This window comes from Rhyacophila brunnea, unplaced genomic scaffold (assembly GCF_057557595.1).
Source record: "Rhyacophila brunnea isolate RB1 unplaced genomic scaffold, BYU_Rbru_1.0 scaffold_2, whole genome shotgun sequence".
NCBI lineage: Eukaryota > Metazoa > Arthropoda > Insecta > Trichoptera > Rhyacophilidae > Rhyacophila > Rhyacophila brunnea.
In genome coordinates, this window is record NW_028232859.1 from 7,601,458 (window position 1) to 7,615,684 (window position 14,227).

The 14,227-nt window shown below is 33.0% G+C and overlaps 1 protein-coding gene across 13 annotated transcripts in view; it reads left to right on the plus strand.

Annotated features, from left to right (window-relative positions):
* The window catches only part of shi (dynamin-1 shibire), a 72,844-nt gene that overhangs the window by 20,745 nt on the left and 37,872 nt on the right, over positions 1-14,227 (plus strand). For all 13 annotated transcript variants that reach the window (XM_085947630.1, XM_085947637.1, XM_085947634.1 and 10 more), the window contains exons 3-5: positions 4,009-4,158; positions 11,324-11,527; positions 12,533-12,725. In XM_085947630.1, the coding sequence (XP_085803756.1) occupies positions 4,009-4,158; positions 11,324-11,527; positions 12,533-12,725 (547 nt within the window). The remainder of the gene's footprint in view (positions 1-4,008; positions 4,159-11,323; positions 11,528-12,532; positions 12,726-14,227) is intronic.

Sequence of the window (14,227 nt, forward strand, 5' to 3'; positions counted from 1 at the left end):
GCACAGTTTCGCACAAGATTAAAAATAGTATTTATTTAAGAAAACAAAACATTGTGGAAATAACAAATCTAAATTCAAGACGTTCACAAATGAGATTTACATTATAACAAATATTACCATGACAAGAGAGAAGAACAAAAAATATATTATGTAAAAAACATTCGAAAACAAAATATATAGCACGTCGCTGAAAATGTCTATGTCTTTAGGGTAGCGCATTGACTAGTCTTGCATCCCTCGCTAATGGTGCCTGATAGGCTTGACACGAGGAAACGGTTCCGACCCAGAATAGCTGGGTGCGTAAGGCGCATGTAATTAATCGTAGACACTTCATAAATGTATAATGTCTCATTTTAACAAGACCGTACATCTTACGCACGCACTCATCACATCGTAGCTGTGTCAAACATTCGATGATAGCGAGCCCCCCAATATCTAATATTTAGATTGATCAAGTTGGTTCAATATATTTTAATGATGAAGTACATCAAATCATCTTCAATGTACCGGATTACCGGAAGGAGGAGACCACGGAACAGATTAATAAATACAAATCCGATAGGCTATACCCAAATACACTACATTTTGACGCAGGGTTTTGAATGTGTGAGTGTCCTAGGAAAATGAACCGCACGTTATAACATGCAATAGTGTCTGTTGCAACCTTCAAATACGCCGATATTGAATGAGAGCACAAACCGAGAACAGTTGCCAGTATTCGACGTATGACGTACTCTTGATACGTGTTTAAGGTTATCCCATATTCTTCCACACTCGAGATCGGTTGCATGATACTCCACACCCGTTTGGTATTTCAGTTCCCTGCCAGAGACACTTAAACTGATGTGTTCGGACTGTGGAGAAAGACACGTCCTAAAAGCTCATCCAGTAGATGCATCCATAACCAAATTGAGATGATCAAGGCTGAAATGGAACCCTGTACCTACTCTATTGAGGGTTCCGTTATTATTGTAAAATAATGTAAACTAACAAATAATTTATTTTATAAATCCGTCCGATAAGATAAACCGAAGTAAAAACAATGATGGTTGATATTTTCGGAGAGACCGGAATACGCTGTATTTATTTTTATTGAGAGGTCGTGAACCCTGTTTATTCGTTTGTACCAGCGGTCCCTCAACTGTCAATAAAGCAAGAGCGGTGAACCACATTTTAATACACAAAGTTTGGTACTAACACACTTAGTAGATATTGAAAAACCGTAATAATTATCTGTAATTAACCAACTTTACCTCAAGATAATATTTTTATTGTCTGTATTAGTTGGTTTTATCGTATATTTTGGAACGTATATTATCTGATGTAGTTTTTTTTTTAAACGATATAGCCATGTCAAACGTATTATTTATGTATAATGGTATTTCAATGTCTTATTATTTAACATTGTAGCTAACGAGGTAAAGAGTTTTTATATGAACAGGAAATACCTGGCTTTTTTTTTGTTAATCGCAGGTTAATTTTGTTATTTTCGTTTTTTCTTGAAATATCGGCACTTATTTCGAGCACGGTGGCTAAACAATCGTTTCTTTAAGACCGCCGAATGTTCGCCGGATTGAGATGTTTTTGCGATCAACCGAAAGGCAGCGAAAGAAAGATTAAATACGTTTGCGTCGTACCCCACTGGAAGTTGCCGCCGATCAATGCATTTATTCTATTGGATCGAGCCTATCGTATCCTTTAGTAAGACATACATAATGAACATAGTATTTCTGCACATCTATTCTATACACAAGGATACTATCGGCGGTTATCGAGGGTAGTTTATCATATTATGTGAACAGATAACCCCATAACCCTGCATAGCTTAGAGAGCCAATCCTTCACGATTATTTCTTCCAAAACGTAGATATTCGTCATCTTTGCCGTCCATAGAATCATTAACGTACAGCCTCCAACATCACATCTCAACTGCATCACATCGTGTGTCTTTCTTTTTAGTTTATTGTCAAATTCTCTACAAAAAGGCTTTACGTTTCCATATTTAAATCAAATTTGTCAGTAACGATTCATCATCATCAGCCTGAATCTATCCACTGCCGGATGAATGCCTCTTCCAGCCGATTCCACTTCTCTAGGTCCTGTGAGTTGCTTTGCCACGTACTTCCGCAGAAATTTATCATTTCATGTCAGTAACGAATAACTAATATTTGATGGGTATAAGTTTTTATAATTGTTTTTTTTAATGTTTTGTTTCCTTATTACCTCTGAAGTACAATTCCAGGGTAGGCCGTGGTTTCCACAAGCATTCATAATACATACCTTTAATATTCGCGTCTGAAAACCAGAAGTGGCGACATTTCACTTTTTATTTACAGTGCTATTTCGCGCGTTTTTTTTATTAAATGCTGATCGATTTTAATGAATGGTAATAAATTTCTATCTCAAAATTTGATTCGTGTGTATTGCAAGAACACATATTCTTTCCCGTTGGCTAAATTATTGAAAAAACTCATATAAGAACAAAATGTTGTATTAATTTTAGTTGTAAATATTTTTTTTTCAATGGCAATTATTTGTATTTTTTACGATGATGTCACGTGTAATGTCGGTCCTAGAGTTATTTTTTTTTCTTCACGATTCAACTCGCATATTATTATGATGTAAATACCTGTTTGGATTCTACTTCGGTTACATAATAATAGTTTTGTACCTATTTCATATATTTTTTTATGAAAATATTAGCGGATCCGAAAAATATGAAGACCTCTGGTGGCTGCGAAAAGCAGGGTCACCGTTTTGACCTTATTCAATTGGGATGACTCATGTAATATTTTTGTTTTCGGGCGACGAGAAAAGTTTGACTAATTGTTTTCGGGTATCATTATTTTTACTCATCAATTGCTGGTCGGTCGGTTACATTTGCTAAAACAATAAATTAGCACCTCCAGACAGGACGTGAATATGTTCGTGAATTAAATAAACATCGATTTTTTATAATGAAGAAGGTGGGAGATGAATGTCAAGTGGAATATTCTTAATTTGTAAAATATACCTACTACTGACCCACATAAACTTGTCAAGGACATCAAAATATATGTATTCTACCCTCATTGAATTAATAGCCTTAACTCACATATTTGTCAAAATGGAGTCATGGGATAAGCATGGAAAGTTATTTGTTATCTAATAGTTATACAATAATGCATGTTTAATAATTATTGAAGTTGTCCAAATGGCCACTAAAACTTTCCAATAAGTACTTAAATCTTTTTCATGCTTTGCAAAGTGTTCCCCATTATTATTAGGAACCACCATAAAATATAATATTTACATATAATTTAATTCATTTTTTTTTCAAAGCGAATTGCAAATTCCAGCAACACTATTTTCAATCAATTAGTTTTTTTATACAACGAATAATTCACAAGATTTAAGAATGTAACATTCTAATTATTAAACATACATAATTTTTGAAAGCACTTAGAAAACCAATAGAAAAAATCTTTTTGAAAAAAGTAAGACACCTCCCCACCCCGCTGGAATCGAACCTGCATCTCTCAGGTTTCGCGCCCACGCACATACACCACTATGTTGAAGGTACCATAATTAATTATGACAAATTTTAACTAATAATAAGCGTTTTCTAAATTGAGCTACTATTGGCTATCGGCTTTTGTATTTTAAATCAAAGTAGGTAATACTTTAATTAATAACCAACATCAAGGATTACTCCAAGATATTGTAGTGTTGTAGCTTCCTTGAACTTGCCAATAATTTTTAATTAACTACTTTTTTTAATCCACGAATATTCAAAAGATTTAAAAATGTAACATTCTAATTATTGAACATACCTACATAATTTTTGAAAACACTTCTGAGAAAATATATTAAAATAAATAGAAAAAAATCTCTGAAAAATTATCAAATTTTTGATTGAAGAAAGAAAAGGAAGGAGAAGGGTTTTATTTAATTTTAAAATAATATGAACATTGTATAATGTGTGCTGTCATCCAAGTTAAATATTGTCTTTTGTTTCCTTCATTACAGAATATGCAGAGTTCCTCCATTGCAAGGGAAAGAAGTTTGTGGACTTCAATGAGGTCAGGCAGGAGATCGAAGGAGAGACGGACAGGATCACTGGAAGCAATAAAGGAATTTCTAACGTTCCTATCAACCTGAGAGTCTACTCTCCCAACGGTAAATATCACCAAGTTAATTATTTATTTAATTTTATCGAAGAACCTCGATAATGCTCTTGTGAAAACAGAGGCTGCAAAATGAGATCATACACAAGAATTCCTGGCACCATATCGTATTGTGTTTGTATCGCAATCCGAGCCATTCAATATTCGACAATTGGATTTATTTAGTTTCATTTTAATATTCTTGTAGGTTCTCATGAAACTGACCTACCTTACTTAATTTGATTCCGGAGAATAAAAAAACGTTCAGATACATGCAGATATCAGCCGTTGTATACAACTTCAATAATTAATTGTCTTCCTACCTTTAAATTTAAATGGTTGCCATGATCGTTATCAGTGTTATCACTTCTGTGACTACATTTATCTGGTTGCCAATATTTTTTAGTTTAAGCAACAACAGTTCAATCAGATGGTAATAGAATGGTCCACTGTCTTATTATAAAGTTGGTATAGGTGGCATATATAACAGTGGTGAAAACTCCACACTAAGCCTACCTTCTTAAGAAATATAAATACAACCAAAGACATTTCAAAGGTTAAAAAATACCATAGAGCCATCCATTTCAAGTATTGAATTTAAGATACACATAGACATACTGTATCCAAGTCAATCGAATGTTCTACTAACACAGGGGTCGGCCGCATAGAGCTCTTTGCATAGACATTTGCGGCTCTTCAGACATAAACTCCAATTTCTCCTCATCTCGAGCAGCCTTATAACTTATGAGTTTTGACTTCTCAGCACAAGTGGACAGCTATAAAACAACTGCCTAAAACAGAAACAATAATATTTGATACATGGATTAGTTTGCCTGAAACATGACGTTAAAAAAAAATAGCTTTTGGTATTCTCACAATCTTTGGTTCTACATATATATGCGAACAAACATTCTCGTCTATGAACCAAATAAAAAATTAACTTAGAAGCAGAATAATGTATGAAAATTTACAATCATGTATTCAATTATAAATAATTAGCTATTTGTCAGATATAGTTATCTATCAAAAGCGATGCATGGACGCCGTATTAATTTTTTTAATGAAAAATATGGAACTTTTCCCCCTAAAAATCTATATCCATATGTATATTACATAATATATGCGGCTCTCTGGTACCTTTGTTATCCTGCTTCCTGACAATTTGGCTCTTCTCACTTGACAAACTGCCGACCCCTGTACTAACACATGCAAACAAAGGCTTGGCATAATCCAAAGTAATTTTGTATGAAGTTTGATAGTGTTTGTCTTTGAGATCTATTAAAGATTAGAGATTATATTAAAGGACTAATGCTTTCATGACAACGCCTATTGTTTAATGGCCATGTTATTTTGCGCACAGTAGACAAACTCTGGGTGGGCTACTGGACAAGAAGCCCATCTAACAAAGCCGTACATTTTTTTAGTGCAAGTTCGATTCCCGGTTCGGCATCACTTTTTTAATGTAAAATATCTATTTTAGTGCATAATTAACATACATACAATACTGAAGATGAAAAAAAATTTAAATTCAAATCCCGTAAAGGTGGCTATCCTAGGACTTTTTTTTGGTTTTCTACAACAGCCTATCTTCCTTCAAAAGACACCCTTCGCCACTGGCTTATAGTAGATATGGGTAAAAATTATATCAAATATAATGTGTCTTGCTCCGATTTTGGATTTATTTTTGATCGTATTATTATTCTCCGATATGCCTATTGCTCAATTTAGCATTCCTTGAATGTTTTGAATTGAATTCTAAGTGGCTTTGACAGATATCAGTCGTGCGTTGATGCCTCATTAGTATTCATGGGACGCCATTGCGTAGCTCTGATAAATATAATATTGCAACAGTTTACCTTCGGATGGCCTTTCATGTTAATATTTTGTTATCAAATTGCATGTATAGTGTAATATTGAACATAATTTCACTATCATTGTGTTATCAGTGTTATCACTTATCAAAAAACCATGGAGGTTTTCTCATATTTCTTTTTTCATAATTAATAACTATAAATGATTAAATAATCTATGAAACAGCTATTATCGAGAGTAGTGATGATTTAACTATACATACCAATGGCGAAGACTCCATTCTATGAGATTATTTAAAGCCTACCTTCTTAATAAAAATTATTTTTAATTGCCTAAACGTATTTAAATGATAAGTTCATTATTTTATTATTTACAAAAGAATATAATTTGCCAATGCCTCTATATGGATGTAATATACATTCAATTAAACCCTGCCTAATCTAAGCCTTAGTGGATAATAGTAAAAAGATATTCGTGTATCAATAAAATATCTAAAATTATGCCATTAAACCATAGATATTTTACAGATAGAAGAATATTTTTTATCATTATGGTATGGTTAGGCAGGGCTAAGTGAATTTTTCAAAACTAACCAACACCATCTGTAATATGTGTTCTTAATTCGACGAAAACAAATAAGTATGACTGAAAAGGTGTGCACTATTTTGTCAAATCGCCCATGTCATACCTAAACTATTGTGGTTTAGTTTAGACAGGGCTTAATTGAATTTTAAATAATTACAAGATAAAAAGAACTTTTTATATACAACGTTTTTAAATTTTCTGTTGAATCATATAAACTTGACTTGACTAGCTTAAACGATCAAAAACAATTGTATTTGATAGAAATAATACTGAAATGTCATTTTGACTCATATTGATTTCCATAGTAACACATGTATATAAGTATCTCCTATATATTATTATCCTACAGCTTTGCCCGTTTTTGCGAGCGATTGTGTGCCTTATTCGTCATGTCCAATAGGTTTAAATGAAAAATCGGCTCTCGGATCGTGAAATATCGGTAAACCATAGTTGACAGCCGTTTGACGAAATTCGACCCGAAATCGGTGATTTTTATTCATTTCCCGATACATTTTCCAGCGATACGCCACTTTATTGAGAACTGATTATGTTGGGAATTTATTTTTTCACAATGTTTGCAACACTCAAACCGACTAACCAAAGATGGCCGCTTTAAATTTAAAATGCGTTTTAACCGATATATACAATCGATTTTCACAAACTAATCATAATAAGATTAACAGATAAACATATTAGAACTGATTTATTTAAATTTTTATGAATTAAGTTCTTTGTTTAAGTTAAGTTTCTACACCTCTGACGGAAAGGAAGTCTTTTGACACTGCGCGTATTTATCACGCCATGTATACTAAATTACGGTATTTCAATTGACGCACCACATATTTACTTATCAGATGCATTCGAGTAACTATAATTTGAAGTGAGCACAATTTTGAAATACTTAACACAGTCACAAAAAAATCACTTTTAAAAACTAGGTACCACCCGTCATTTGTTGTTTCACAGGTCACAGGTGATATTATTTACGTCTCATAATGATTTAAAAATGCACAGCACTATATAATAACTCACATTTATAACAAGTACCCGTAGATAACTATAAATATTCAAATAAACAATAACATTTATACGAATTCACATTAAAAATGTTTATTTCATTTCACTGCGGGCGCGCACGTATTGTCATTTCAACGCAAAGAATAAAATTTTAAAATTTTATGTCACTTTTTTTTTTTTTGTAAGGCTGTTGAATGATTTTTTTTTTGAACCAATGAAACATAATATATACATTTAATTAGCTCATTATAACCCAAACATATATTTAAAAGGTATCAACCAGCGTTGCCAACTAAAGTTCAGTAGATTTTTTGATTTTTTCTTCAAAATATCAGCAGATTGACAAAAATGTATGAAATTCAACGATTGTGTTTGGTGACAGCGTGCATATTGACATAATCTCACAAGTGTCTTCTCATAATCATAATTTCTTCTTTTCCTGACAAAAATTTCAGTAGATCGAAATTTCAGTAGACATGGCAACACTGACTATGCGATCAACACAGTGTTGCAAGTCAAAATTTAAAAATTCGGTATATAGACATGGCAACACTGACTATGCGATCAATCCAGTGTTGCCAAGTCAAAATTTTTTTTTTTGTAGATTTTGACAAATAATTCAGTAGATTTGATAAAATGTCAGTAGATTTTGAAAATGTGTTTTATTAGATATGATTCAAAATTAATAAGAATAACAATAACTAATAATATTAATTTATTCTAAACAATGATGATATAAATGGGTAAAATGGCGCTCTTGGGTAGAGTTACAATGCTTTTTATGTCCATTTAAAAGTGTATAACATCAAAAAAGGTCATGCGTAAATCATTTCAAGTTTATTATTAAAAGAATCATCAGTTAAATTACAATTATGGAGAAACACAAATTTCAGTAAATTTCTTGAAATTCGATAAAAAATCAAAAATTCAGTATATTGGCAAAAAATATCAGTTGATCTACATAAAATTTCAGTAGACATGGCAACACTGGATCAACCATAGAATATTATTTCAAAATTTGATAACGTAAATTTTTTTTATGGCTGTTAAATGATAATTTTTTAAACCAATGAAACTTATATACATTCAATTAGCTCATATAACCCAAAAATATTTAAAAGGTATTCAACAATAATTGGTGTTATACATATTATTTAAATCATTATCAACCAGGATCAATCCACTGCTGGATAAAGGCCTCCCTAGCCTGATTCTATTCCTTTCTGTCATTTGAATTCCTGTATTTATCAAAATCGGTGATATTATATTTATCCTCATATTCATATCGTCAACATAATCATCGACCTGAACCAATTCACTGCTGGATAAAGGCCTCCCTACCCTGATTCTACTCCTTTCTGTCATTTGAATTGCTGTATTTATCAAAATCGGAGATATTATATTTATCTACATATTCGTATCAATATCATCATCATCATCAACTAGGACCAATCCATTGCTGGATGAAGGGTTCCGCAACCTGATTCTACTACTAGCAGTTAAACGAATTTGTGATACTATACCTATTTATATCATCCTAATCGACATCAACCTGAACCAATCCACTGCTGGATTAAGGCCTCCCTAGCCTGATTCTATTCCTTTCTGCATTTTAATTGCTGTATTTATCAAAATCGGTGATATTAATTTATCTACATATTCATATTGTCATTATCGTCATCGACCTGAACCAATCCACTGCTGGATAAAGGCCTCCCTAGCCTGATTCTACTCCTTTCTGTCTTTTGAATTGCTGTATTTATCATAATCGGTGAAATTATATTTATCTACATATTCATATCGTTATCATCATCATCATCAACTAGGATCAATTCACTGCTGGATGAAGAGTTCCCTAGCCTGATTCTATTCCTTTCTGTCATTTGAATTGCTGTATTTATCAAAATCGGTGATATTATATTTATCTACATATTAATATCATTATTGTCACCATCGACCTGATCCAATCCACTGCTGGATAAAGGCCTCCCTACCCATATTCTACTCCTATCTGTCATTTGAATTGCTGTATTTATCAAAATTGGTGATATTATATTTGTCTACATACTCATATCTTTATCATCATCATCATCAACTAGGATCAATCCACTGCTGGATGAAGGATTCCGCAACCTCATTCTACTACTATCAGCGAAATGTCAAACTGTCTGACGTGAATAAAAAACCCATCCCGAAGAGAAAACTATGGCGCCATCTATGCATACTTCACAATTATATTAAAATCCAACACCGCCAAGCCGTCTGCAAGACCTAGCGAGACAGACTGGCGAGAGCCAGCTGGCTCAGCTAGTATATTAATAATTTCCTAACAACCAATAATAGTGGATTGGATTACGGATTTCTTCCGAAATAACTTTTCATACATAACAGAATTAACTAAAAATGAATTTAATTCTACTTAAAGATGGCTAAAAGTATTTAAAAAACGCATTGGTATTCTGATATATTATAAAAGTTTCAAATGTCTAGCTAGTAGGGAAGTTAATTAAAAATCGATTGCTAGATTTGTACTCGATTTAGCAAAAATCACTAAAAATCGAATTTTCCGAAAAAAATATAAAAATCATCAATTTGTATGGAGATGATGTTGTATTGAAAAATAATATACATGATATTTACCAGTGAAGAAAGTAATTTAATAGTGAACTAATTCGAAATATGTTTTTTAAATTTTGTAATTAATCACTTATCACTGAGTAATCAGAAATCCAGTTCAGTATATTCATTCATTTTTTCGTTCGGGATTTGATATAAAATGTTTCTTTCTACTTCCGAGACTTTTCAGACAAGTTTCTGGCCCGAGTTGGAACTTGGACTTTTTTATATCTATTTTAGTACCTGTAGTCTTTTTTTTTGTCAAATATCTATTATAATACTGAAGATGAACAAAATTGAAATTCAAGTCCTGTAAATATGACTGTAGTAGGAGTTTCTGTCAGTTATCTACCACAGCCTACATACATTCAACAGACACCCTTCGTACCTGTAACATACTAACTATTATGCTGGTTTTTTAAAGTTTGTGGAACATCAATTGCCACCGATGATAATCATTTTATTGTTAGTCATAAATATTTTTTCAAGTAGTGTTTTAGTAAAAAAGATTTTTTTTATGTGCTTACCCTAACTTATCGACATTATCATATTTCTATTATTTGCTTCTGGTGAGGACCACCATCCATCATTAATTAATATTTCCTGTTGGAACTCCTACCTATGTATTTTTCCAATAATATAAACATAGTTGTATAATTTTCTGTGAAGACAAAAGTTCTCTATTTTAAATTATTTTTATTTACTAATATTCTTTACTGTTGTAGAAACATAATCCATTGAATTAATTTTGTCACCAGTCAACTGCTTTTTGCAGGTTCAATTTAGTATGTAAACTAAAGTGAAAGGAAAAATATTTGTTATCAAAACATTGGTATTATTGAATAGGAAAAATAAACATAATATAATAATGTATCACCATTATTTTATTACTCCAAATAATAAGTCATCATCCACTGCCCCAAACTGGTTTCAATCCTCTCGGTTCCGTGTGTTACATTACCACTTAGTTCCTCAGAAATTATCCATATCACCGATCCAGTTGCGGAGTGCACTCATGCATCCGAGATTCAAAGGCGACAATACTGTAATACCATCAACTTCTGACCCCGGACTCCCGAGTATGTACACTACACGGTGTTCTTTGTGTATTATTCTAATGTGGGTCTACTGTTTCTTTTTGATTGCAGTGTTGAACTTGACGTTGATTGATCTGCCTGGCCTGACGAAGGTACCAATCGGAGACCAACCGGCTGACATTGAGAATCAAATTAAAGGGATGATATTTCAGTTCATTAGGAGGGATGCATGCCTAATTTTGGCAGTCACCCCGGCTAATACTGATCTGGCCAACTCTGATGCTCTCAAATTGGCGAAAGAAGTAGATCCGCAAGGTGAATTTATAATGATAATCGATTTGTAGTACAATTTTTAATATAATTTTGTCATGAAGACTAGATCATCCAACAGTTCGCAATAGACCCTATATATATCAAACCATCAAATCTTCACTTCCAGTAAACTGTGCTTTTTTGTCAGTTATATTAATTTATTAGCCATATTAGTGGGTCTATTCTGTACTTATCGACCGCTAAAGTGATAAAGTGATAGATATTATCAAACTTAGGGTAGGTTTGTATCAAAGTATTAGCACTTATTGTAACAATTATAATAAGCTGGTTGTATTGTTGCAATAAGTGCTATATTTTAACAGCAGCAAGAGAGGCGCTGTTAAAATGTAACGCTTATTGCAACAATTACAACCAACGTATTGTAATAGTTACAATAAGTGCTAATACTTTGATACAAACCTACCCTAAGTTTGATAATATCTATCACTTTATCACTTTAGCGGTCGATAAGTATCAAATTTGGTCAAATCCATTTTTGACGAAGTGTGAAAATGCTAAATTTTCATTTTTTTACTAGCAATAAAACAAACACGTCTCTCTGATCACCTTTATAATGTGCGGTATTCAGCATAATGGTGTCTGCCTTTGCGGTGACGTGATTGGTTGAAATGGATTTGACGCTGTTTGAAGATAAACCTGTTGGAATTGGCCACTATCGAAAATTATTCTCATATTTAGTAGGTTTTTTAAACGATTTGATGTTGAATTTCGTGAGTTCTGAAAATCACATAATGTCAATTTTCAAAAGACGGATCCATCGTTGCCAGTAAAAAAAAAATTTTTTAGTTTACCACTTTTAACAATTATCTACAATTGATGGTATTAGGCTCTGCAGAATTTTGTACATTGGTCCTAGAGTGACAATTCTAAAATGACCAACGGTAACTCTTTTCTTAACTCAATGTAAATCAGCATATTAAGTCCTTTTTATACTAAATTATTTTGTAAGAGTTGTTTCATTTAATTAAATATTTTTTGTAATCGTAGGTCTCCGTACAATTGGTGTCATTACAAAGCTCGATCTCATGGACGAAGGCACAGATGCCAGAGATATTCTAGAAAACAAACTGCTTCCTCTCAGGAGAGGATATATCGGAGTAGTCAACCGATCGCAGAAGGATATCGATGGCAGGAAAGATATCAACGCCGCCATGGCAGCTGAACGCAAATTCTTTTTGGGGTAACAATTAACTTTTTTTTCTTTTTATACTTGTCGTAGAACGTTATGTTAGGTTTGTTTTATTCAGATTTTTGAGATTTCTGTCATGTTCCCGAGTCCCGGCTTTCTCATGTGTACAGAATTTTCTTCGTTTTCTTTCCCACTTGAACACACGCTCGACTAAATTTCTCAGATCTGTTCAGTTTTTATGTGATCTCTGACAGTTTTGCCTGCGATGTGTTAGTGTTCTCTCATTTATCATAATTATTCTCTTAGCCACGTTTTTATAGATACGTGTTTTGATGTATATTCTCATTTTTTTTTTGTCTTTCCAAACAGTATCTTATAGACACAGTGTGACTTAACTGTAGTGGTGTCCCTTTTTGCAGTGGACTGTATAATTTTGAAAGTGATGTGGATTCCGGATCTAGGGGTGGGGGCGATTTAACAGGATGCCAGACACTGACCTTTTATGATGTTGGTGATGGCTCCGTGGTCTGGTTGCATTGTCACTCGTGCAGTATTGTTTGTTTGGGTTACCCGGTGCGTGGCACTTGACGGTACACAGTTTATGGATGATAGTGAGGTTGATGAATGATGATGATTTTATGATTGAAGAGGATTCGTATGTCCGTAGGGTAGAATTAATCAATAACTGTAGTTTATCGTTAACAGGCACACACCAGTGTCTTGAACTAACTCTTGAATCACTCTGTATCTAACACGGCCTCCTTCGTATCATATCATATATAGCTCGACAGCTTTTAGAAAGTTTACACGCTCGGCGGTTCTGGAGTAACTGAATGTTGTTTGCAATTACGGTCTTCTTTGACCCATAATTGCTCATTGTCTGGTCTTGTTACAATACTAAATAAGGGAAATTGAGTAGGGGGGACTAAGGATGAATGCGACCACAATTTGGCTCAACCATGCAGCTTTATTTACTTGTCATTTAATTTCACTATTGAGGTCTGCTGAGGAAGCTGAGCAAATGTACTCGTAGATATCTGAATTGCAAAACCTGCACTATCAATGTATCATCGATCACAAATTAGCATCTTGCTGGATCATTTCAAATTGTTAGTCACTTTGTTTTTTCAAGAGAATATATTGAATTTTTGTGCTTTAAAGGGAAATCTGTGCAGCATTCTTTGAAAGCCGTTTTCTGATTCTGCTATATTTAATTATTGTAGCATCGTCTGCATAGCGTAAAATTTTAAGCATTGCCACCCTTGAGCCTATTTTTTCCTAATCTGAGCGAGATCTCCTTTTTTTAAAAATTATTCCATATTGTTTTTAATTTCAATGCTGATATAAAAAATCCATACAATAACATGTCAGAATGCATTAACTTGACTACAGACTCGGTCTAAATAAAACATATGCTTTTCCACCTTCGTAAATTTAATTATCTTGTGTCAATATTCTTTGCATTGTCAATACATAGAGAGATATGTTTTTTGTTTTCCTTAAGACTGAATGTTTCAATGAGTTTATGTTATACAAAGCCCCAGTTCAGTTTG